General features: G+C 36.3%; 1 protein-coding gene across 1 annotated transcript; it reads left to right on the forward strand.

Moving 5' to 3' along the window:
• The first annotated feature begins 6,994 nt into the window (after positions 1–6,994).
• Positions 6,995–25,572, forward strand: hhipl2 (HHIP-like 2). Its single transcript, XM_088905833.1, has 9 exons — positions 6,995–7,303; positions 12,277–12,929; positions 15,644–15,787; positions 16,093–16,424; positions 16,612–16,738; positions 17,650–17,795; positions 18,914–18,995; positions 21,543–21,625; positions 23,923–25,572. Exons 1-9 carry the CDS (start codon positions 6,995–6,997, stop codon positions 24,594–24,596), a joined length of 2,550 nt encoding a protein of 849 aa, XP_088761959.1. The 3' UTR covers positions 24,597–25,572.
• Positions 25,573–25,824: the final 252 nt, after the last annotated feature.

A 25,824-nucleotide genomic window follows, 5' to 3' on the forward strand; every position in this document is an offset into this window, starting at 1 on the left:
GTTTCCTTTATTATACATTTTTAATTAAAATTACAATATTGCTGCTGCTTTCTGTACAAGCATTGATAATTAACATCTTAACAGTAGCAGTCATCTGTATAGAATGCTTTAGCAATTATGATGTGGGCTGCCATGTCAACATCAAGGTAGGCAGTAAAAGATTAATTATAATCTTGGTGGAGGTAATGTATTTTTAGCTTCTAAAACTTTTAAAATATAATTAACCATCTTGAAGACTGAATTTGTTCCAAGTTTTATTTTGCTATAACAAGCATGAAATGAAAGGGTACAAAAGAATGGTTCCAACCAGCGCTATAGGCTGACTTGTAAAACCAAGCTAAAGACTTCAAAAACTCAGGTTCCAACACAGATGTTAGCAATAACTGCTTTAGCTCTTGACAGTAAGGATCAAATGTATAGATCTGGTACATAATAGATTTCAGACATCTTTCAAGAATTCAAAGAACTAGGGCCTCAGTTATGCAAACAAGAAAGGTTTAGATCCTACAAAGTGTCATGGACAAGGGTGTGAGGTGCCACCAACACATTCTTGCTTGCATTTTGGGGTGCAGGCAAGAACGTCAAAGGAAAAACTGCAAGCTGCATACATACACTGATCTAAACCTAGCTTTCCATGTTTCAGTTATACTGTATACAGTCTGTATACTGTCAAAAGAAAGTCAGAGGTAATACACTTTATGAGGTGATTGAAAGGTTGTATAATTTTTGCACACAGCATTAAGAGGTGACTTCTAATAATTTCATTTGACTCTACTTCAGAAAGGTTGTCCCAATAAACCCCTAAAAAAGTCGAGCCCGTCCAGATGGTCATCCTCCTATGAATGACTAGTCCATACAAGGATCAAGTAAGTGGATGTCATCAAAGTACTATCCAAAGTATTTATTTTAAGTAAAAATACAAAGGCAGTGGAGAAAGCAGCATTAGAAATTATCAAGGAAAAGTAAGTTTTGTTTTGTTTTGTTTTTTGTTTCTTTAAAACTAGGATATTGGGAAAGGTAATTATTGTGTCAAAGATGCTACAATTAAAGACACAGACCTCCACAAAACTTTGCTCAGTGGTGCCACAGACAATTTAGCCTTGTAATGGCTTGATTTCAAGAAGCTCATAAACACTGAAGTTAAATTGTCCGACAAATAGGAAGGGGAATCAGAGTTTGGCGAAATACAAAGTAATTAAAGTAATAAGACATTTTGAAAAAAAAATAATGTGAGATTTCCCGATTCCAAAAATTATTTTAGAGTAAATGTTTTTTTTGAGGTTGCATCAATTTAGTAGTTGTGTAGTTCCCAAACTTTAGAGCTTACAGAGAGTTGTTAATCAGTTTTAAGTCATATAGCCAAAATATTTTTTTAAAATAGTGCCGTCTCTGCCAGTGTATCTGAGGGGTGAATCACTCTAATTCTATTCAACACCTTACCTGTGACGGTAGAAACTGGAGAGAGATCTATTTCAAAGCTAATGCTCATTAAAAACTAAATTCAATGGGAAGGAAAGGATTCCTGGCCTGATGCTGATATCAATTGACATCAAATTAAATCTGTAGGAAAACTCCACTGAATGGAAGGCACACAGAATGGGATTCAAATGAGTAAGTAAATCAATTTTGTGTAATGATTTACATTTAACTTTAAATGTGCTGAATACGTTCCTGTACCAAGAATGTTGTATTATTTTTTTAAGTAAATGGTTAATTTAAGTATAATTGTTTTTTTAGATAGATAGATAATACTTTATTAATCCAGTAGGGAAATTGATGTGTTACAGCAATCCAGCCCAAGACAAGCAAAACAGACATCAGAATAGTTATAAAACAAAAGACAACAAAATAAATAAAAATAAATAAATACATAGGTGTGTGCAAAATGTGCTGATCATAGTCACTGTAAAAACAATAAAATATGTGCAAAATGTGCATAGGTTTATACAGACTGATTGTCCAAAAAGTACAATGGAGTAAACATGCTGTCCATAGAGGAGCAAATGAAGGGCTAACAGTCCTAGCCTAGGGCAGCGTCATACACCCTGACAGCCGCCAGCAGGAAAGACCTGCGGAAACATTCCCTTGAACACCGTAGCTGGAGCAGTCTGTTGCTAAAAGTGCTCCGCTGCCCCGTAACAGTCCCATGAAGCGGATGAGAGGTGTTGTTCATGATGGCTGTGAGCTTGGTCAGCATTCTCCTCTCAGCCACCACCTCCATGGGGTCAAGGCTCATCCCCAACACAGTGCCAGCCTTCTTGATAAGTTTATTGAGCCTTTTCGCATCTTTTGTCATGATTCTGCTGCCCCAGCACACAACAGCGTAGAAGATGGCCGCCGCCACCACTGATTTATAAAAAATGTGTAGCAGTGTTCCACACACACCAAAGGACCTTAGTCTCCTAAGAAAGTAGAGTTGGCTCTGACCTTTCTTGTACAGGGCGTCAGTGTTACCAGACCACTCCAGCTTATCATCCAGGTGTACCCCTAAGTACTTGTAGGAATGTACGCCCTCTATGTCCTCACCCTGAATGGAAACAGGGTTCAGCAGAGACTTATTCCTTCGAAAGTCAAAGATCATTTCTTTGGTCTTGCTGGTGTTAAGCTGGAGATGGTTAAGATGACACCACTCCACAAAATTGGTAATCAAGCTCCTATATTCCTCCTCCCTCCCCTCTCTAATACACCCCACAATTGCAGAGTCATCCGAAAACTTCTGCAGATGACATGTCTCAGAGTTGTACCTGAAGTCAGAGGTGTAAAAGGTGAACAGGAATGGAGCAAGGACAGTCCCCTGTGGAGCCCCAGTACTGCTAACAATCTGTTCGGACACACAGCTCTGTAGCTGTACATACTGTGGCCTGCAGGTCAGATAGTCTATAATCCAGGACAGCAGGGGAGTGTCCACCTGCGCCGCCCTTAGCTTATCTCTCAGTAAAGGTGGATGGATGGTGTTAAAGGCACTGGAGAAGTCAAAGAACATAACTCTCACAATGCTCCCCGTCTTCTCCAGGTGAGAGTTAGCTCTGTGTAGCAGATAGATGACTGCATCCTCCACTCCCAGGTGTGACCAGTAGGCGAACTGCAGGGGGTCCAGTTCTGTACTCACCAGGGTTCTGAGATGGTCCAGTACAAGCCTTTCCAGAGTTTTCATTAGGTGTGATGTAAGTGCCACTGGTCTGTAGTCATTCAAGACTTTAGGGTGCCCCTTTTTGGGTACTGGCACCAGGCAAGATGTCTTCCAGAGCATCAGAACCTTTTCTAATCTCAGGCTGAGGTTGAAGATGTACTGTAGCACTGAACCCAGTTGGTCCGCACAGATCTTTAGCACCCTGGAGCTGACACCATCAGGACCCGCTGCCTTCCCTGCATGGACTCTCCTCAACTCCCTTCTGACCTGGTCAGCTGTGATGGATAGGCCGAGGAGGGCAGGGGAAGATGGAGTAGGAGTAGGAGGGATCACATGATGGGGTGACTGAGGACACGAAGAGGGTGTCTGGGGTGAAGGCCTGTGAGGTGAATGGACAGTGGACCCTGTATCGAATCTGTTAAAGAAAAGATTCAGTTCATTGGCCCTCTCCAGGCCTCCCTCACTCTGTTGGCCGCCGGACAACTTGTATCCGGAGATCTTCCTCATGCTATTCCACACTTCTCTCACATTGCTCTCCCTCAGCCTGTCCTCCATTTTCTTTGCATATATTTTCAATACGTTATGTATATTCACTGTATGTATGTTAGAGTGGAGGAGTAAAACTTGCAATGGTAGTCAAGTGATTGCTGTTCTGCCTCAAGGTCAGAACTTAAGTGCTAACACTGAACTGAAAGGTCATATGGTGGACAGAATGTAGTTTTCACTATGCTATTTTCACTCATAAAAACTAGCTAGTACCCTAGCCAGAATGTCCACAAAGCTAAATATTATTCTCCATGGGGGGATTCATGTTTTTCATTTTAAAAATTTCATGGCACTGGGTATGAATCAAAATTGATCCAGCATTAAGAGCTGTTGCTGTCAACACAAAAGAAAAACAAAGTTTCAGCACCACAGACATCCATCCATTTTCTAACTGCTTCTTCCCATTCGGGGGAGCCAGAACCTATCCCAGCAAGCAATGGGTATGAGGACAGGAGACCAGTCCATCACAGGGCAGACACACATACACTCACACCTAGGACCAGTTTTCCCAGAAACCAGTTACCCTACCAATATTTTTTGGACTGGTGGAGCAAACAGGAACACCTAGAGGAAACCCATGTGCACACAGGGAGAACATACTGTACAAACATCACACAGTTAATAATAATAACATCACTTAATTAACCCTTTACAATTTCTTGCATTAGGAATTATCTTTTCACATACCCCAGCTTGCTCTCCATGAGACACACAGACAGGGAGAGAGCCTGGGGTCAGAGCGCAGGGTCTGCCATTGTACAGCGCCCCTGGAATAGTTGGGGTTAAGGGCCTTGCTCAGGAGCCCAACGGAGTAGGATTCCTCTGCTGGCTGCAGGATTTGAACCGGCAACCTTCCAGCCACAGACACAGATCCTTATCCACAGCCCCTCCGCTCCGGGTGCTATAATTCCAGATAGCACTCCAGGTCCGGAATCAAACCCAGTGCTGTGAGGCAGCAATGCTAACCACTGCACCCCCATGCTACTCCACCACAGACATGAAAATGTTAAAACATAACATCACTGAACCTTTTGCTCCTGAAGTTCCTTTATCAATATCTTCTTGAAGACAAGACTCTGTAGATTCTGCTTTGTGCAGGCTTCCCCCCTGTGGTCTCACATGTGAACAATGCACAGTTAATCTTTTAACCAGAGGTGGACAGACTCTGATGAATTGATCCCTGATGTTTTATCAGCAAAGACAGCTGCTGGGAGGTCCCGCACTGCTGTATATCTTGTTGGGCTTTTTATGATGCTCCCATATTGTGATCCTTCATCAGAATAGATTCGAATTTCTAATCACCTGACTGAGGGACTCAATATTATTTGTACATCAAAATAAAGATCACTCCTTTCTAAGAAATCCAGCCCCTGTATCACAGGAAATACAAGGTGGTGATCATCCAAAATAAAAGAATCAAGTGCCGAGGAGGAAGCATGCAGAGAAAAAAGAGAGTCACTCTTTTCCAATAGTAGTGTTCGAGTGGGCATTAAACCACACAATAGACTTCTCTCCTGTTGAGGTGAGCAGCTCTGTATGAACTATAATCTTCTGACAGAAACGATGCCTTACAAGAATATATTTACAGCCAGTATCTCAAAAAGAAGGATTTTCCACATTTCATACTTCTGCCATTAAACCCAGCAAAGTCAAGCTTCTTTGGTTTTAGGCTAAAAATGATCATGTGGATTCAGTATAAATAGGAATCAGAATATTTGCTCTAAAATGCAATTTTAGCACCTTGCTTGCAACCCCCAAATTCACAGCTCACAGCTCTGACTGGCTTCCCAGCACAGTTATAAGGGAGAACAGACTGCATCACAGTCTCACAGAAGACTCAGATCACTTTTCATTCCCTATACACCTCCAGGCATGTGCAGGGAACAACGTGGTAAGACTTCAAAATGTCTCCTGTACAGTAACACTCAATTAGTAAGCAACGGGTAATGACCAGAACTGGACATAATAGCAGGAACAGTAACAGACAATGGCATAAGAACATTTAGAAGAGTTTACTCACAATCTGGTCTTTTGTTATGGGTTCTCTCATCTCCTACATCCCAGGTGTCAATGTTCATTACACTACCCTGTATGTCATGTAGTAGTCATAAAATAACACGAAACGTTTTCTTTCTCATCTGATGAGAAATAAGAAACATCATCTTCTGCCACCTTTACGCACTTGCAGCCAACCAAAACAATACCATTCTGCATAGAACAATGTGATGACACACTAGTATGTTATATTTAACCAAATTCTGCCATTTATTTACACATTTACTGAAACTATTATAATACAGCCACTCCATATGGCACTGTGAAATATTATCATCAGTGAATGAATCTACTAAATATTAGTGCATAGAAGCATAATGTAAAAGTATAAAATTAAAACTTATTGATATGAAATAATGCAAACAACATTAATCACAACGCAGAGATGTCAATCTGGTGGTGCACCTGCATCTAATCAAAAACTATGAAAGTGTAACTTGTTATTAAAAAGGGAGAAAGAATCAATGCCATTAAAAGTGCTGAAAACAAAAAATGCTTGCTGTGACAGAGGTGGTGGAAGAAGTGCCTGAGAATTTTTTTTTTTCATTTAAGGATGTTTTTTTAGACTGATATGTCTGTGGTACTGTACATGAATCCGTCACAAAAGACACATGGTATTCTGATTGACCAGCATAAATTACAATGTATAGTATTACAGAATAAAGCAGATTAATGTTATACTGTATACACTCAATGAGCAATTCAAAGATACACAATGGAAATACAGGCTGGAAAACTGAAAATGTATTTTCCCAGTTTAAGAACCCATATTTTTCAGGTGTGCTACTGATTTTATTAAAACATAAAGAAAGCCAATTAATCCTTAATACTTTACAAACTACACTTTTTTATGCAACAATTTCATCCACATAGTGATCTCATTTAAATATTTAAACATTTCATTTTAAAAGGTCCGACTTGTCCGACTTTAAATTAGTCATTTATCTCAACAGCCATACAATGTTGTGGTTAAGCAGTAGGTCTAGATTCTGTACTGAAATACTTTTCAAGGACCCTAAATACAAGAAAGATCAATCTGGCGCTGCAAAATTCCTAGACGAAAAAAGCAAATTCACACGAGTGATGTTTGAATGACGTGTGAAATTCCAGCCAAGGAGAGGTGTATTACCCGTCCCACAAAAACCCCATTGAGAATCAGAGCAAACATTTGAGCACCAAATGAATTATAAAGCGAAGATGACGACTAAGCCGGGTGCCCATGATTACCTAGAACAGTGCGCACGTTACCGCAAAGATTCCCACATGCTGTATGCCGAGGGGGTCAGACAAGCTAGGAAACTTAACTTCTCTCTCATACTTAATCGCTTGCTTTTCATAGTCTTTGTGTTATTGTTGGTTGGAAAGTCAGTTGGTCATCCCCAGTGCTTGGACTACCGACCTCCATTTAAACCTCCCTTCCACCTGGAATTCTGCACCGAGTATGAAACGTTTGGGTGCTGTGACCAGGACACAGACAACGCCATTGCAGAGCGATATTGGGACATCATGGACTTCTGTGATATCCAGGGATACGAACTGTGCGGTGGGTTCGTTAAAGACATCCTCTGCCAGGTATAATACCTGTCGTTGCACTTGTAAGAAGCTGGGATTGTATTTAGTGGGAGTTATATAAAATCAAAATATTTATCGAAAAGATGTATATTTTTGCCCCAAAGACACACACACACACACAAAACACTTTCATGGTCTCCTGCATTTAATTATACTTGATGTCTAAAGTGGACCTGTTTTAAATGTTTTAACTATACTGTACGTTAAAAGCCAGAGCTTATTTTTTATGGAAACATAATTTAGTAAACGATTTTACGTTCTTTAGAATTTAAACTAGATTGAGCTATTTTTCAATATTTAAATCACTTTGCCTTTTCATGGTTTCTCATGGTTTATATACAGTACATGAGATAAAATCTGTTTCCATGCTCTCCTATGAATTCAATCATTTACTGCACTTTTTTCCTGCCACAATAAATATTAATAAGGAAAGTTCATACACCAGTGATTACATAGTGATAATTTAACCACTAATTTGCGTACATTTGAGATCTAGTCACTTAAGCAAAAAAATAATGGAAAATATACCAAAATATAGGCAATAGTCTAGTTTTATTAATACAATTCTGTGAATGCACGTTCGGTTTAATCAAATGATTAAAACCTACACGTTTAAATGTATGCGTTGTGATACATTAGTGCTTTTCTTCATAAACTCCTGTAGAAGACATATTAGTGTATGTACAAAAACATTCACAATGCTTAATAAAGTATTCAATAACAGAAATGTAGTCTATCATTTATGGAAAAAAATGAAGTTCCATTTATGAAGACGTTGTTGCTAACAATGTTAGCTATAATTTCACGTTTTGGAAAAAAAAAATCCAAAGATGCTTTCAGGAGTTGCAGGTAGTATTACATTTTTGTCGTAGCTTCACTAAAGATAAAAAAATCAATATCAATACAAAGCTCATAGAAGTACAACTAGTTGCCAGTATTCTGCTGCTGTGTTAGTCTGCATGTCTTTACTACGTCTACCACAGTCTACCTACTGTATATACTTGCTAAATACACATTGGTGAGCATGTTGCATCCTAATAAACATAATGGGGAAAACCAAATCATCCTCTGTCCTGCACTTGTTAGGCAATATTGATTGAATTCTTGAAGTTCACCGGAGACGACAAAACGTAATGTGAGAAATATGGTTGGAGGGCTGTCTTTCAGCATCGGTCCTCGTAGTTGGCAGGCTGTCTGGAGTCGAGGACGTGAAAAAAAGTGCATAATATTTGCTGAGATAATGATAATTATGGTATAGAATTCATAAAGATGTGTTATATTGCTACAGAACGCGACATTACTCAGTATCTCTTTACTTTTCCCCCAGCATCGACTATAAAGATCTCTGTACATTTCGGTGTCAGAACAACTGTTTTGCTTGCTAAGAGCAACTGTAAATACTGTACTGGGCACTTTAGGAAAAACATCTTAGTGTCAGCAGAGGAAACCCCACTTTTTTTTTAAAAAAAGCGTTTGCTTAGTTTTTTAGAGAGCACCGTGTTCCGAAAAAATATCTTAACCATTTTTTACCTGTTTTGAAACTTTGTCGTGTGAAATATTTTACTTGTGACTTTATTATTACTCATAATGACTTAAAAATATTTTTGCTTTTACATCCCCAAGTATAACGCATCTAAAATACAAACCTCTACTTTTAAGTGAACAAAATTCTCATTTTATCTTGCTTGAAAAACAAAATTGTTTCTACTATTAAAACTTTACCACATACTTTCTGAAATAATGGATTCTGCTCATTGAAATTTTAAACTTTAGAAATTGTGCTATATATTTAATTTAATAAATGAGCTACTGTGATCTTCATTGGTCATATTATTGTATCCTGCATTATCCTGCATTATGATTTAAATGCAAATGCAATTTTGATCAGGACAGTTATGATTAATCAGTTACCCCAACAACACTTTGTTGATGGTATGTAGTTTTTTTTTCATTTTACAGTCACCTTGGTTTTGACAGAGCTTGCAAAAATTAAATTTCAATTGTGTAACATGCTGCATATAGAATATTTAAATTTCCTAATTTGTTACAGATGAACTCTATTTTTATAATAATCTGTTATAAAGATCAATGGAAATTCCCCTGAAGCAGAAGTCTATAAACTGATATTTAAATGATGCAAGATTTATGGACTTGGAAATTAATTGTTGTGCATTGTAAAACATGTATATAGGTATGGGAAGAACAAAAGAACTCAAAATTCTGTTATGTATGAGCTTGGAAGATCCACTAAAAGTGTGCAAGAAAATTCAAAAATAAAAAGAAAACTTTCCATTGTCAGAAATATTGTATATCCCGAATAATAGCCTTGCCAGAAAGTACTGTATCTCCATAATTTCTGTAACAGTTATACTGCTTTAAAATTATAGAAATAAATGTAAATTAGAAACCATTTGAAAACCAATATTCACAAATTGTTAGATGTGACTAAGAGCAAGCACATCCAAGAATTACACAAGAAAGGTTAGTTTTACATGAGAAAATTACTATTTACATTTGTTTTGTAGTGATTTTTGGATGAAAATGAATTCTATTTTTTATTCACTTTTATTCAGCAGTGAATTGAATCTATGTGTTGCATTCTTCCAAAGAAAAGATTCTTTCAATTCCTTGTCAGGAACTTATTAAAGCAGATCAGTTAATTAACTTTTTTATTTTTGTGACAGAATACATTTGGTTGTAGAACTGTCAGAGTTGGGTCTATTTAGTACTGTGATTGGAGATTTCTAAGAAAAATCAATGTTACCATAAGTGGTGGTGGTGGACCAGTAGGTGGCACTATTTCAATTCAGTGTTTCAGATGCCAGATGAGATGTTAAACGAAGGTTCTGGTTACTTGGTCACAATGATCACAATGGAATTATTCCAATACTGTTACCCCAGTGTCCTGACTAATTTCCACTTTGTCCTTAGAAAATCTTGTCTTGTATTTTCATATTTTAGACGTGTAATTATAATTCATGATTTCATGAGTACAAAGTAATTATATCTTCATTACAGTCTATGTAAAAGATGGCAACAACTTGGTTAAATGTAAAACGCAAAGACATAAAATATATTTGGATTATTTAATTAAGAAAATTCACAAAAGTACATTTCAATGTGTAAAGAATTATGGAAACCCATAAATATAGTTATTCTGAGTTGCACCTCTCAGAGTAGAAATAACTTCAACTGGAACTTTTGCATTGGTTTTTAGGCATTACAGAAATAAGGCAAGTTGGTAATGTTTGAGAGTTTCCTCGCATGGACAGATCTTTTAGAGTCCTTTATTAACATTTCAATTGGGTACAGCTCTGGATTTTGACTTGGCCAATCCAGAATGTGAAATTTCTTCCTCGAAGCTGTTGTAATTCTGCTGTTTTGTTTATAATCATTGTCTTATTGTGGTGGTTCCCAGTCCTGGTCCAAGTGACCCACAGTTGTGTTGTTTTTTGCTCCAGCCAAGTCCTCAGTTACACAAACCCTTCATTGACATTGAAACAACATACAAATATTCAAATGAAGCAACTCCTTAGATCAATTAAGGCTTCAGTTATCTGATTAAGGTGGGATTGAATGAAAACCAGTAGGTGTGTGGGTCATCAGGACTACAATTGTTTCCATCACCTTGTTGGGTTAAGAGAGGTTTAGGAATATTGTAGATATATTACTGTTTGCACATTATAAGGACCAAAATGCATATTATTGGTCTTTGTTTTTCATCAGAAAGGATGCCCAAACTCAATTCTTGATTACTTGTATCCCAATTATTCAACCAGCTCCTTCTAATTATTCACTTAATTGTACTGAGTAAACTAGCAGTTCACTTATTATTTCACTGACACTGCTATTTATTTTTTCTGTTTCATATATCAGCGCTCATTTTATATAATGAGCAGCTCATTAGTGCAATAGGTAGCGTGTCTGTCTCATAATCTGACGGTCGTGAATTCGATCCTCACATGGGGCAAAGCCTTTTCTCCTTTCATGGGTGGTGTGGTGGCTCTGTGACTAAGGATCTGCGCCTGTGACTGGAAGGTTGCTGGTTTGTATCCTATAGCCGGCAGAGGAATCTTAATCCGTTGGGCCCCTGAGCAAGGCCCTTAACCCCAACTGCTCCAGGAGCACCATATAAATGGCTGACCCTGTGCTCTGACCCCAAGCTCCTCTCCCTGTCTGTGTGTCTCATGGAGAGCAAGTTGAGGTATGCGAAAAGATGAATTCCTAATACCAGAAATTGTATATGGCCAGTAAAGTGATCTGAATCTCAAAAAACTTTGAAATAGTAAATATAAACAGTATTGGTTATTTTGACAGACAAGGGTATCATGGTAAGACATAATCACATAATTTGGTTGGTGATTCACAAACCATTCTCAGTATTGTAATTCTTTACTTTCTCCACCACATCTGTTATATAGTGGGGTTGCTGTTACAAAATAGGGACTATTGTTTTTGTAAAATCAATTCAGCTTGTGGAATTTCAATTCATTTTTAATCAACAAACAGGAGGTTTCATCTAGTCTATGTGCTGTTTGTGGCAGACCCTAGTCTCCTACCCCAGGTCTAGATTAGATGCATTTGACATGGGACATCCCTCATCTATCTTCCAGCTGGCATGCAAGTTTAGCTCTTTCAGTTTTGACTTGCTCTGTTAAGAAATAATGGAACTGACAATTGGCATTGGAGAATAGTATTTACATTTGATTTAAATGGAAATGTGCACATTCATATTTGGCATTTTAAAATGGGAAAACATATAGTATGATTAGAAAGAATAAGAAGAAGGCCCAATGGCTGTTAACTTCATTTGCACAGTATATTCTGCTTCTGGCTGAACCAAAATACACATATATTTCCTACATATCCTAACTCACGTGTTGTTGACTTATAGATTTTGTATGATTAAAGCTTGAACCAGTAAAGAAAGAGACACATTCGTTTTGCAAAATAGTACTGAGTTTGTTTTTCAGGAGTGCTCTCCTTATGCTGCCCACCTGTATGATGCTGAAGACCCATACACTCCCTTGAGGAACCTGCCAGGTCTTTGCTTCAACTACTGTTCAGAGTTCCATGTCAAATGCCACTCAGTTGTAAAGCTCCTTACTGATGACAAGCATATCCAGGAGACCTGTGAGAAGGACAGGTTCATGTTTTGCAGTTTGCTTAATCTACCAGACCAAGACTACTGCTATCCAAATGTGCTTCAGAACACCATCCTCAACCGCAACCTAGGTAGTGTGGTTCAGGACAGGAGTGGTTGCCTTCAGCTGTGCCTGATTGAGGTTGCCAATGGGTTGAGAAACCCAGTACTGATGTTGCACAGCAACGACGATACCCACCGCATGTTTGTGGGAGAGCAGCTGGGCTTTGTGTGGATCTACCTGCAGGACGGCAGCCGTTTGGAAGAGCCCTTCTTGGACCTTAGTGGTACAGTGCTGACCACTCCTTGGCTAGGGGATGAACGGGGGTTTCTTGGACTTGCTTTTCACCCGCAGTACAGACACAATGGCCGTTTTTTCATCTATTACTCCATCACGGTCCGGGACAAAGTGGAGAAGATCAGGATCAGTGAGTTGAAGGTGTCAGCCCATGATATGAACACAGCTGATCCCCATTCAGAAAGGTAAGACCCTGTTAGTTTCTTGTTGTTCTGAATGACAGTATAGTCCATTAAATTGTGCTGAGAGATTGATCAATCATTTGTTTGTACTAGAATACAATTTAGGATTGTAGTTCAAAAACTGTTATTATTGTACAGCAAGCTATAACTCAATTTTTTTATTAAATTATGGTCAGACCTCATCAGTGAGATGGACTAGAATTAGTATTGAATGATTTTTTACACATTTTGTCACATATTATGGTAAGTGCTGAAAAGATGTAAAAATGTCAAGATGTCACCATTTAAGATGTTCATTTAAAAAAAACGTATTTTAATTTGGAAATTATTGTTTCATGCCATACAGTTGTATCCATTTTGTATTTGCTATACACCAGTCAACAACAGAGAAGCAGTGCAAACAAGACATTTTTTATATTAGCACAATGATGGACAATTCCGTTAAATTCTTGACTTACAGTATGAACTATAGGATGTATGAGTGAAAGCACCTGAAGGATAGAGATGTGTGATTGTTTTAGACCAACTGTAGTTCACAATTCTGTAATTAATTTATGAAAAATTTCATCCTGTGCTTAAGGCATCGACAGGCTTTGGACGACTTTGAAATAAAATGGCTAAAGTATCTTGGTTAAAGTATTCAGTTAATTAATCAGAAAATCCCCAGGGTCTAAAAAAAAGCATTTGGTGCATTTCAGCCATGTGAATATCACTTTTATGTTATGCATAATTTACATATTCATTACTAGAAAAACGAATTACTATTTTCTGTTCTGCATTGTTATTATTGAAAAACTATTCAAAACCCCCTACAGTTGGAGACATAGACATAGTCTAATCCTCATTGAAAGGAGCCATACAGAATATTCCTTATGCTGTTTTTCCAGGCTAGCGTGGTCTGGCAGCAGTTAAGTCATATGAGACAAAAACTCACAAACCCAAACTGAAGGGTATTACCGGGAAATAAATTAAAATTAAGACCCTGTTAGTTTCTTGTTGTTCTGAATGACAGTATAGTCCATTAAATTGTGCTGAGAGATTAATCAATCATTTGTTTGTACTAGAATACAATTTATTATAAATTAAATAAATTAAGATGATTATAACATTTTAAAAGGACAACTAATGCAATATGTTTTTTTAAAATAATTGCTCTATTTTTCTTACTCCCACATATCAAAACAAATATTTATTATATTATAAATCTAACTTGAAAGAAGTACACAATTTTATATTGACAATACTCTTATTTTTTAAACAGAACTGCCCGTGTTTAGAGGTGAGAAACTTTTTAATGAAATTCATCTGAGTTTTGATACTTATCAATTCATTAAAAACACAGATCAACATACAGAAATTAAGTATGAACAAATAGGTATATACAGTACCACATTTGCCATGAATATAAGATTTCAGATGTATCTTTTGAGGCATCTTTTTTTCTTTGCACAAATGTTTGATACCTGTTACTGGTTGTTAATGGAAACAATCTGGAGGTTAGATATGGGCTAATTTATAAAACTATAAAATTATAAACCTTCCCGGGTTTTCTGTGTAAGACATAATGATATTTGAACATCTGGAGGGAAGGGATAATTATCTGCAGAATTGTCAGGAATATTTTAGTTTTACATATTGAAGAAAGAGCAGAGACAAACTATGCTAAATTCAAACAGCAGAGGGGGCTATAACTCTTAAAATGAAAGTTAAAATTGTTGATTTTATATACAGGTACTTCCTTACAATGTAGAATGTCTCATTAGAACCACCTTACTCATGATGATTTTTGAATTTACAGCATATTTCACATGACTGAAATGTAATTAGTTTCTATTGTCTTGTAACAGCTAATACTGAAGATATTATTGATTTCCACTCATGGTCCTTTGCAATAATTTTGTATCTGACAAACATACAGTATAGTAAGCATGCAATATTCAATATTTTCATATTTAACACTTCATAATGTTAAAAGGGACATGTCTACACAATGTTTTTTCTTGTCCTTTTCTTATTAGTGCAGTATATTAAATACATTTAAAATGTAGAACATACAGTACTCAGCAGGACTTGGCAGCTCCACTCATCCACCAAGCATTAAACTTACTACACCAATTGGTCAATTCTTGCCACGTAGAGTTCAGGCTGGAGGACATGTGTGAAGTTCACAAGGAATAACAACACCCAAGAAATAGATGTACTAATAACGTTTATTGAGTTTATTGAGTGTTGAGTAATAGTAAGAGTTTGCTAAACTCACATGGCTGAGAGCCAGTCCCCTGGCCACAGGATAAGTAGGAGACTTCTCAGACCCCTCTGCAGAGTGAGTAGTGACAAAGGGGTGACTGCAAAGGAGGAGATTGGCTGGAGCAGGGATGCAAAAGATGAATGCAAAGGAAAGAAGAGTATTTGTAGTTTTCTTAACATGAGGAAATGGCGTCAAGAATGATTATGGCAGTTGTGTCTGAATGAACGTGGCTGCTGTTATCCATCCAAAACTCATTGGAAACTCCATTTAAGTCAAACATACAGCTATCATATCTGTCTGCAGGGGTATTAATAGTTAATTGGAACCTTTTAATGGCAACCACCGACATTCCCATCCTCATCTTTGCAAGCTGAACTTGATTTGTTGGTGTTTCAGTCACACAAAATTAAATCTAAATCAGTAAGATTTGCCAGAAATGAACTTGCCGCCTTGTATTTTGCTTTAACAGGGTCATTTTTGAGATCGAAGAGCCTGCAGCCAATCACAATGGGGGGCAGCTCTTGTTTGGTCTTGACGGCTACATGTACATCTTCACTGGAGATGGTGGGAAAGCTGGGGACCCTTTTGGGAAGTTTGGCAATGCCCAAAACAAGTAAGAGATTGTGTTTGTATGTTCTACCCGTGTTAGTGTGGGTTTCCTCTGGGTTGTCTGGTTTCCTCCCACAGTTCAAAGACATACTTGTAGGATAATTGGCTTCTGGTAGAATTGGCCCTGGTGTGTGTGTGTGTGTGTGTGTGTGTGTGTGTGGCTTCTTTGCCACCCTGTATTGGATATAACAATTAGAAGATGGATGGATGGAGATTTGTAAACATTGTTTTAACTAACATGTTATCACTGTTTGTAAAGTTTCAGCATGCTGTTGCCTATAAGTGTGTATCTTCTTCCTCTATGGCCAGGAGTACTCTATTAGGCAAAGTCTTACGCATTGATGTGGATGGGAGCAGCAAAGATGGAAAACCCTACAGGATTCCACCTGACAACCCGTTCATTTCTGACAAGAGCGCTCTGCCAGAAGTGTATGCCTACGGAGTGAGAAACATGTGGCGCTGCTCTGTTGACCGAGGAGACCCAGTCACGCACAGGGGGAGAGGGAGGATATTCTGTGGTGATGTGGGCCAGAACAGATTTGAAGAGATTGACATCATTGTTAAAGGAGGCAACTATGGATGGAGAGCAAAAGAGGGATTTGAATGCTATGATGTGAGGATGTGTCACAACTCCTCATTGGGTAAGGATACCCCTTCAGAGAGAGGACTGTTTGTATAAAGTTCAGTACATAAATAGTTTCAACATTAAATGTGAATTTATGTAAAATAAACAAAACTCTGCTTTGTAACAAAGTTGTAATCAGCTTCACAAGTGCATTAAGGTTCTTCTGTATACCATACACTGTTTTACACTGTTTTCTTTTTTAGATGATATCCCTCCAATTTTTGCATACAGTCACCACAAAGGGAAATCGGTAACTGGGGGCTACGTGTACAGAGGATGCGAGTCACCTAATCTAAATGGCTTGTACATTTTTGGAGACTTCATGAGTGGGTAAGATGAAGGGATTTATGATTTTAATTTTGTATGAGTAGGATTTGATTCTTTGATGTGACTCACTAGTGTTGAATGCAACTAATGTTAAGTTGTCTGAAATATCTATGCATATTTATCCCCTTTGCAAAGAGTAATTTTATGAAGGGAGCTGGGTATCATATACTGTAACTATAAATACCATTGACAACAGACACAATATCCTCAAAAGTAAACAATTCCTACATTAATTGAAGCACATTTTAAAAGAATTTCTACATTCGCAGTTATGTCCTATCTATTTGAATTGTGCAGTTTCCCAGAAAGTCTCTCAATCAGTTAAATTTATTACATGTACTGTATTATAAAGAAATGGACTAATATAAAGCATTTAACAGTTGTCTTACTCAAAATTAAAATGTAATAGTGACAATCATGAAATTGTTTACAGATGACTAAAGATGTGTAGGAAGATCTATTTGTTATTTTATTTCAATCCTTTTAAAGTTGCAATTTTAAATGACTATACATATATACTGTATAAGAATGTTATGGGTTAATATTTTTAAATGATACTGGATAATACCCAAAGCTGATATTCCCCTTAAAGAATAAAGAAAGATCATGTTTCTGTCTTTAGGAGATAATTGCTTTGATTGTAAAAATTGCCTCAGTATTCCTTTGCTTTCTCTGTCTGTCTTTGAAGACACTTCAAAAACCACCACAGTTCTTATATTTACTGTATAAACAGGGTACACAAAAACTTTCAGCATATCATTGGTAATAAAAAAGGCTATTTTCAATGACAGTGTGCTATATACAACAATAAATCACAGTGAATATATTTGTAATAGGATTATATGAACCTTTTACACTGAAAGTTGTAATATAATTACAAGCTGATAAAATATGAGATCTTGTTTTTCATCCAGTCGACTTATGGCATTGCAGGAAGATAAGAGGACAGGGACCTGGAAGGAGAAGAGCATCTGCATGGGTGAAACTCAGACTTGCTCCTTTCCTGGGCTCATCAACCACCACCACAAATTTATTATCTCTTTTGCTGAAGATGAAGCAGGTGAAATATCTTTAGTGTTATGTCACACAGGATTGTCAGAGCAGTGTGTGACAGGATTAGGCCTTGGTCAGGCTTTTGGGACATCAGAATAGATGCAGGCCAGGAGTCCAAAATGCTTTGGTTGAGACAATAATGTAAAATAAACAAAATATTGGTGAATTATCTCATAAACACAGAATACAGAAGTGGTAATTTCTCCAGCAGCCTCCCTGGGTCAATTGCAATGACCAAAAAGTAGAGTATTAACTGAAAATTATTCTTTAGTTAATAGGCAACACTGTCTTAAAATTGAACACTAAGTTAATACCCATTGCAGCAAATTAGTTTCTAGCTCAGTACTAAAACCACCATCCTTTGCAATGAATGTGAAGAAAAGGTTCTTGTCCTCTACAGGATACTAGAGTACAGGAACCTTTCAGGGTATACAGGTGGCTTATTCCTGAAATAACAGTCACTACATAATCATTTTAAGCATCTGTTACCAGGACATATACTTGATATTCACGTAGAAATTGATAATTCAAGGGTCATCCATCCATATTATAACTGCTTCTTCCAATTTAGAGTTTTGGGCAGCTGGAACAGATTCCAGCAAGCTGTTGTTCTGGTTCCTTAAGGAAATGGCTAGATTTGATCTTTAGATTAATTAGCTACTACAGGCCAGGACTAAATGGGTCAAATGGCCTCCTCTTGTTTGTACCCTTTCTTATGTTCTTAATCCAAGTTACTATGTTATGAATGGGGCCAGTTTGCGTCCACCTTTGTACAGCAGATTTTATCATTGCAATTGAGGAAGCAGCTGAGGATGATCCTACTGTAGTAGCCAGTGTGGAGCTCCACACTAAGCACACAACATCTCTGTAACTCACACTCTGAGAAGTACAGTAACTACAGTTACAGTAGTGTAACTAGAATGCCCTTATATTCAGTCATTTATAACCAGGTACTCTGTTTATAAGTATAATGGTTATGGTATGCCATTTATTTCTGTAATTTACAAAAAATGTGCTTGCACAAAAGGTCATGGTATTGCATATAATCTTTAAAAAAGGGTTTTAACAATAAAGAGTAACTTTAAAATAAAAAAAACACATTAAACATTTGTTTTGTCTTGTCAGGAGAACTGTACTTCATGGCTACTTCATATCCAAGTGCACATTCTCCTTTTGGAACTATTTACAAATTTATGGACCCTTCCAGGTATGTAGTTTAGTCATAGTATAAAATGTTCTCTCCAGACACTTTTTATACTGTGTTAATAAAGCTTTTTAACAGCTTTAAATACATCTTACTGTACTTGATTAATCATCAGTTTTGTGGTGACTAACCCTTCCTGGATCCTTTAGCAGTAGACTGTAAATGTTTATATTCAGTAAATAAAAAAGCTATTAATTCACCTTGTAATGTGATTGACCAGGACTGATCTGATCAGTGATGTACATGATTGTGAGTTTGCACAATAAACCAGGATTATTGCAAAAACCTGTCAGTTGTTTTCTGGCATATTATCTTTTGGCCTAATAGAGTTTCATACATTCACCTTGAATCTTATTTGTCTCTTTTGATTAAGTTTTTATTTATTTAATGGCACAAGTCGGATCTTCACATTTCAAAACCCAAAACTTTCAATTGACCTCATGTCACCTAAACAGAGGTTTTATTCACCTGAAATCCCATTTTCTTAACTGCAACAAAACCATTGACAGTTTATAGGCAGTTCAGAGAATCCTCATTTACATGGTCTTTTGAGAAATGGTCGAAAATCATACACATAGGAAACATAAGAAATGTATGAGCAAAAAATTGTATATCAAAAACACCAGGCAAAAGCTCTTTCTTACTTGAAAAAAAAAGATGCAGACAATAATAGACTTTCAGATGTGAGATGGAAATTCCCCTTGTGCATTAGGACAGACAGCAGAATGTTCATTCATAAGTTTGGTTTCACCTTTGTGAGTATAAAGGTGGAAATATGCCAGAGACATAGCAGCAGGGTTTCTTTAGGGTTCATTAATGACATGCAGAGACATTTGGACCCCCGTTACTTTCTTGGCAACACTGGATGCATTTACATTCAAAAATGAAAAGAAGTTTCAGTTTTACTTTACTGATATACTGTATCTAGCCCATTTAAAACATACTGAAAGACAAAGCATGATCATTTTCAATAAGACATAGATAATGCATTCGTGATCACGTTTATCTTTCTACTTGTGTGTAGGGCATGTACAGTATGTTTACACACAGTAATGGAAGATTGAAGGTGTTTGAAAAGCTCTTTTAAATTTGAACGGAAAAGGTGTACAGTACAATCTTGCATTTTTCCAACAGATTGTGTAACTCCCACATGAAATTAATGATGGACTTTTGGTAGAATTCTCCTGTGAATAGTATTTTTGATCAGTAATTAAGAATGGTGATTCTATGTAACTGACCTGGTGTGTATGGTCTTTCCAAACTGGTTATAAATGCTACATTATTACATTATATTTTTTCCTGCAAAACACCATAAAAGCCCTAGTTTTTAAATACAAAACACCTAATGAATACTTAATACCTGCTAACAACTTTCAGCATGTTGGATTGCCAAATTGTTTAAACTGCTTCAACTACTGCTCTTGTACTATGAATTTCAAAATAATTGTATTTTTTATATTTGTATATAAAGTCTTGTGTTGTACATGATTCATTGATTTATGGAAATGTATTTAATTGTATAATTTTTACAATATCTTCAAACGACAGTAGATTGTTTTTTTTTCATTAAACAATGTCAAATCATTTTTATACATGGATATCACTCTTGAAATTAGTTAAATGTTATACCACATATAAACTAATGTACTCAAGATAGAAAACTAATGACCACTGCAGGAATCCAGAGAGATTTGTATTTACATTCAAATTTCTTACTTTTAAACCACAGTTTATAACTTGGTTCTGTGTGACGTCTTAATCTCTCTCTTGCTCTTCAATTAAGCGTATGACCACTATACACATACGGTATATATAAACTTCCAAAACACACACAGTGGTAAGCAGGTGTGAATTTTGTGCTATAATGTTGAACAAATGCATTGGAAATTTATGTTAAATGAATTAGAAAGTGTTAAAGATTTTAATAAATACAGTACATCTGAGAATAAGTCTATTTGTGCTACAGCTCAAGATAGAAAAAAGATTTTTAAAATGATGTAAAAAACAAAACAAAACAGGAGCCATGCTTTATGTCACTGCAATCTCTTTTTAGAGACGTGTCTGCTGAAAATGTATCTGTATCCATACATTTAGCATTGCATGGTGATTGTGTTTATGTTAAAAAGTTTAAAGTTTACCTATCATACTGTATGTGAAAACATAAAAGACCTGAACTCAAACACAATGTGGTAATTTATTTGGCTTTTGAAATAATCTCTACATATATTATACATAAACTTTCACTGACGAGTGGAAAGAAATTAAGCCCGAGACTAAAAGACACAAATTGTCCTTCCAGATATCTACTGGCTCTGGTTGAACTGTTCTGACTATTCTGTTTGGATAATATGGGAGATTCTCAATACCTTGTCTTATTTGGCCTCAGCGATTCTGGGCTGTCCACGTTTGTGATGGATTTTAGGAACGACTGAATTAATAACTAGCTAAACCAAGTGTTGCTCTCAGTTGAAAAGAAAATAAATGCCACAGCTGGTCTTAACAGAGACACAGTATTTGTAAAACTCTTTCCTTTCATTTTTGTTTTTACAGGAGAGCTTCACCAGGGAAATGTAAACACAAGCCACTTCCTATCAAAGTGAAAGGGAAACGAATACCATTTGTGGCCCAAGCATGTAAGTCACTTCAGTTTTTCTTGACTTTTCTGTCTGTGGCTGTTTAATGTTCCAACCTGTCCAATATGGATTTGCATTGAGCCTTATTTATCATTTTATTTATCTTCTGTATGAAATACTGTATTTCTAGGAAAAGAAAATACGTCTGGTAAATGACCATGTGGATTAACATCCTTCACTGACACTATGAAACCCTGACTCCACTGGTATGAGTAAAAGGATTCTATATTTTAGGTACTAAACCTACTAGAATACAGATCAACATTTTCTGAGGGGCTCAAACATTAATTGCAGATTAGGCTGTAGGGACTAGAGATGGCTAATTTGTCCCATCTTACTAGCTGAATGTGCTAGAATTTACCAACTGGTGTTGTTTGATAGGCTGCCAACAGCATGTTAGTTGTCCAGGCTCTTCTCAAAACAACAGCAAATCCTGCGACTTTCTGGGCTCCAGCAGGATTTTAGATCCTTCAAATGGTGAGACCTTTCCTCTAAGACAATGTGATCAAAATACATGGATGATTCCAGATTTCTGAGTAACACACATTTTTCAAATTCAAAACAACATGTTAATAGTATTTTGTTAAAGCAAAATATCAGTTGCTTAAAAAATAAAACAAACAAAAATGATTGATTATTTATGACCTTGGATAAAAGACAAAATCCATTAATTCTACAGGAAATTTAAATGAATGACAATCCCTTTGCATGAGGTAATCAGACCTGTTTTGGCGAGTTGTGTCAAGCTAGAGGCAGGTATCTTACCGCATGCTGAAATGCATTAACCACTGGGACTGGGATTTGTGTGTTAAAGTTAAAAATAATTTCCATTTTTATTAATTTAAGTCAGAAAAAATGAGGGATATCATAAAATGTAAAACACTTGACATTTATCCATTCATGAAAATGTCACACACCTCATATCACAGAACTGCACTGTCACACTTATTTTACTGTAAAGTACATCAATCAGCATGGTTCAGAGAGTTAACAGAAATCTAACAGGATAGCAATATTTGCAATACAATGAGAAGATATAAGAAGGACACATTGCTGAAATATTACTTCTAATACACAAAGGTTTTAAGAAATATTTAGATATTTGCTTTTGAATAATAAGAGGAACAAAGTCTTAAAATTATTTTAAAACTGTTCTCAAAACTTGAATTAATATAGAAATGAAAACCAAAAAAAAGTAAAAGCAATCACTTACTTGAAGATTGACTGATCATTTTTGAAAATGGCTCTTATTATATTCGGTGGTTCTGTAGATTTAGTGACTGAGAGGATTTTTAAAACAATTTTTGGCAATTGCATGGAGTTTAGAATGATATAATACAAAGGCTCATACAACAAGCAGAAGTCAATGCATGTTAAAATATTCTAAACAATAATAAACAAAATCTACACACTTCACTAATTAAAAAAAAACAGTTTTTTTTGTAAAATGACCTACACATAAACATCACTGGAATACGGTCAGCTAATAACTTTAAATATCTTTTATTTGCACAATTGCCAGAAGAAAGAGTTTTCAAGGTGAGCAGCTATACTTGGAGGCGACATTTTAAAAACTTGGACTTGGACTTTTTAATAACAGTGATCAGATTTACACACTTTTCAGTAATTTAAAACAATTTTTCTATTTTAAAAGGGCCATTTAACTTTTGAACTTGTGCTTAAATTTCATAAGTATGTCATGAAATAATCATGATAGCAGAAAAAAATGAACATAGTGGTTTAATACAGACTTTTAAGTTTAACAGTTGTAGTTTTCCTGTTGCTTATATAGCCACATTGTAGAATAAACAATCAATGTAATGAGACAAGTGATAGAATCTGACTTGATTTCTATATTTTTTACATCTTTTATGTATAATGCATTTACATTGCATGTGCATTTTGCTTTCACAAGCTAATGTGTCTCTTAATATTCCAAATACATTACAGGGTAAAGAATTATACTCTACCAGTTCCATGACAAAATATTTGTGAAATATTAGGCAATGTAAAATTCAGGAATGTGAAATATTAGGCAAAGCTCACCACTTATTCATTTCTGTCTTAAGCAATAGGCATGGGGTCACAAATGAAACCAAAAGGGCCCAAACTCTGCACTCCTCCAAGCAACAGCTGGACAAAATGCTACATTAACTAAGCCATGTATGATCAAAGCTGGCTCCTCAAATTTACAACCTTTCTAATAAATATTTTTACTTATATGGTTCCCATAATTTATTTAGTGATATTTGTTATATTTGAGTAAATATGTTCTTTTCTTTTCCTCTACTTTGCAGTAACAGTACTGGACTCAAATGCACAACCACCAACTAGAGCTCCTCCAAAAAGGCTTAAACTCACCACACAGCTACCTGTCACAAAAGTACCCACAACAACCAGGCCTACGACAGCTGTGCAAAGATCGACAACCCCACAAACAACCTCAACTAAAAAGCCAGTTCACCAGCCCGTCACAACTAAAAAGCCAGTTCACCAGCCCGTCACAACTAAAAAGCCAGTTCACCAACCTGTCACAACTAAAAAGCCAGTTCGCAAACCAGCCACACCTAGAAAAGGCTTGAAAGTGAAGAGTCCTGATAGGCCTCCAAAACGTAAGCCTGCAGTTTTTGACCACCAGAAAGGTTCTAAATCAAAAGCAGGAAAGCAAAGTAGGAAAAAGGCTTCTCCAGGGACAGGTGTAACTAAGCCAAAGGTCAAACTGAATCCACGGGCAACACAAAAGCCAGGTACTGTTGGTTTGCATAACATTCCTTCAAGGGCACCTGCTACATCCAGGCCTGCGGGCACTCTAAGGAAACAGAAAGGTTCAAAGACTGGCAAGGGCACGAGTGAGTTCCTAATCAAAGCTCACTCTGGCAGCAAAAGGAAGTCAAGTCAGAAGATGCAGCCTAGACATGAAAAGGGACGGAATGAAGAGAAGAGAAAAACCACAAAACCAATAAGGACTTAAATTTGCTTGAGGAACATGGTGCAGACAAAATGAGATGCTGTACTTTAGCCCAGACACTGACATATTTTTAAATATTTAGATATAATTTAATTTATGTTAATTAACATTAAATTCACTGAAAATAATTTTGGTTATTCAATCTGTAAAAAAATGTCTTTAGTACTACATATGGTAAATGTGGACCAAAATATCAGTATTAGTGTGTATAATACGGGTATGCCATTTTTGTTATTTGCTGTTTTTCTTGACTTTTTTTTAGCTCTACGGTATGTTATTAACTACCCACACACAAAACATTTCTTTAAGGCTTTAACCCAAAGCTATAGAACCAGAATAAAGTAGTACCCAAATTCCTGATTCATTTTTGAAGTTTATTTTTGATTTTGCAATAGTTAAGCTAAGTCATGAATAACCGCTTTACAAGTAGATTGGTGACCTCAGCTCGTTTCTTATGCGAAACAATGCTTCTATTTCTGTTCTGGTTCCACTGTTGCACAAAAAGGGATCAGAATGGGATGCTGGGATAATAATACAAAAGGAAGACTGCTATTCGATTAACAAAACTCAAAGAGGAGATGAGTAGTCACTCGATCCAACAAAAAAGGGTTTTGATTGTCTAGAAATAATTGGTCCTATATATTTCTGATTCTTTCAGGAAGAAAAGGTGAACGATAACACTGAATTAAATCAAAATGAAACCAAATGATATAGCAAAAGTGAGATCAATACATACTGGTTGAATTTATCCTTTAAAATTAGAACATTAGAACAATAAATGATATTAATAAACATATACATTTAACTACAGTATGCCTATTTTCAGGTCATGTCCAATTCCAACACAAATATCATACCAGATAATATTTGAGAAGCTGGGAAGTGACCTTTGTGCTGTACTATAAGTGTTTCTTAAAAAACATGCTGCATATGATTTGACACTTATGTAAAATCAAAAAATAAATCAACGGAAGGCTAATGACTAAACATTCTTTCATTACAAACATTGGAACCTCTTATTCGCAGGGTTTTATTGCAACCTGATGTCTTCATGCATCTGAAATTAGAACAATTTCACTGTTAAGTAATGATACATTAGTGGTATACTATTTTGGTAAGTAAAATAAAATTTAATCATTTAGTGCTAAGTTAAATGAAATATCTTCTTAGACTCATAGAGAGTATCCTGAAGATCATAGATTTCAAAATACTTATACTTATGAGATGTCCA

This window comes from Atractosteus spatula, chromosome 2, assembly GCF_055471065.1.
Source record: "Atractosteus spatula isolate fAtrSpa1 chromosome 2, fAtrSpa1.hap1, whole genome shotgun sequence".
In the NCBI taxonomy this organism is placed as follows: Eukaryota; Metazoa; Chordata; class Actinopteri; order Semionotiformes; family Lepisosteidae; genus Atractosteus; species Atractosteus spatula.

Bases quoted from the DNA above. Each gene is read 5' to 3' on its own strand.
- hhipl2 (XM_088905833.1), top strand. From the start codon at position 6,995: ATGCTGTATGCCGAGGGGGTCAGACAAGCTAGGAAACTTAACTTCTCT. The intron at 16,425-16,611 runs GTAAGGATACCC...TTTCTTTTTTAG, and splicing joins GTGTCACAACTCCTCATTGG to ATGATATCCCTCCAATTTTT. The intron at 18,996-21,542 runs GTATGTAGTTTA...TTGTTTTTACAG, and splicing joins AAATTTATGGACCCTTCCAG to GAGAGCTTCACCAGGGAAAT.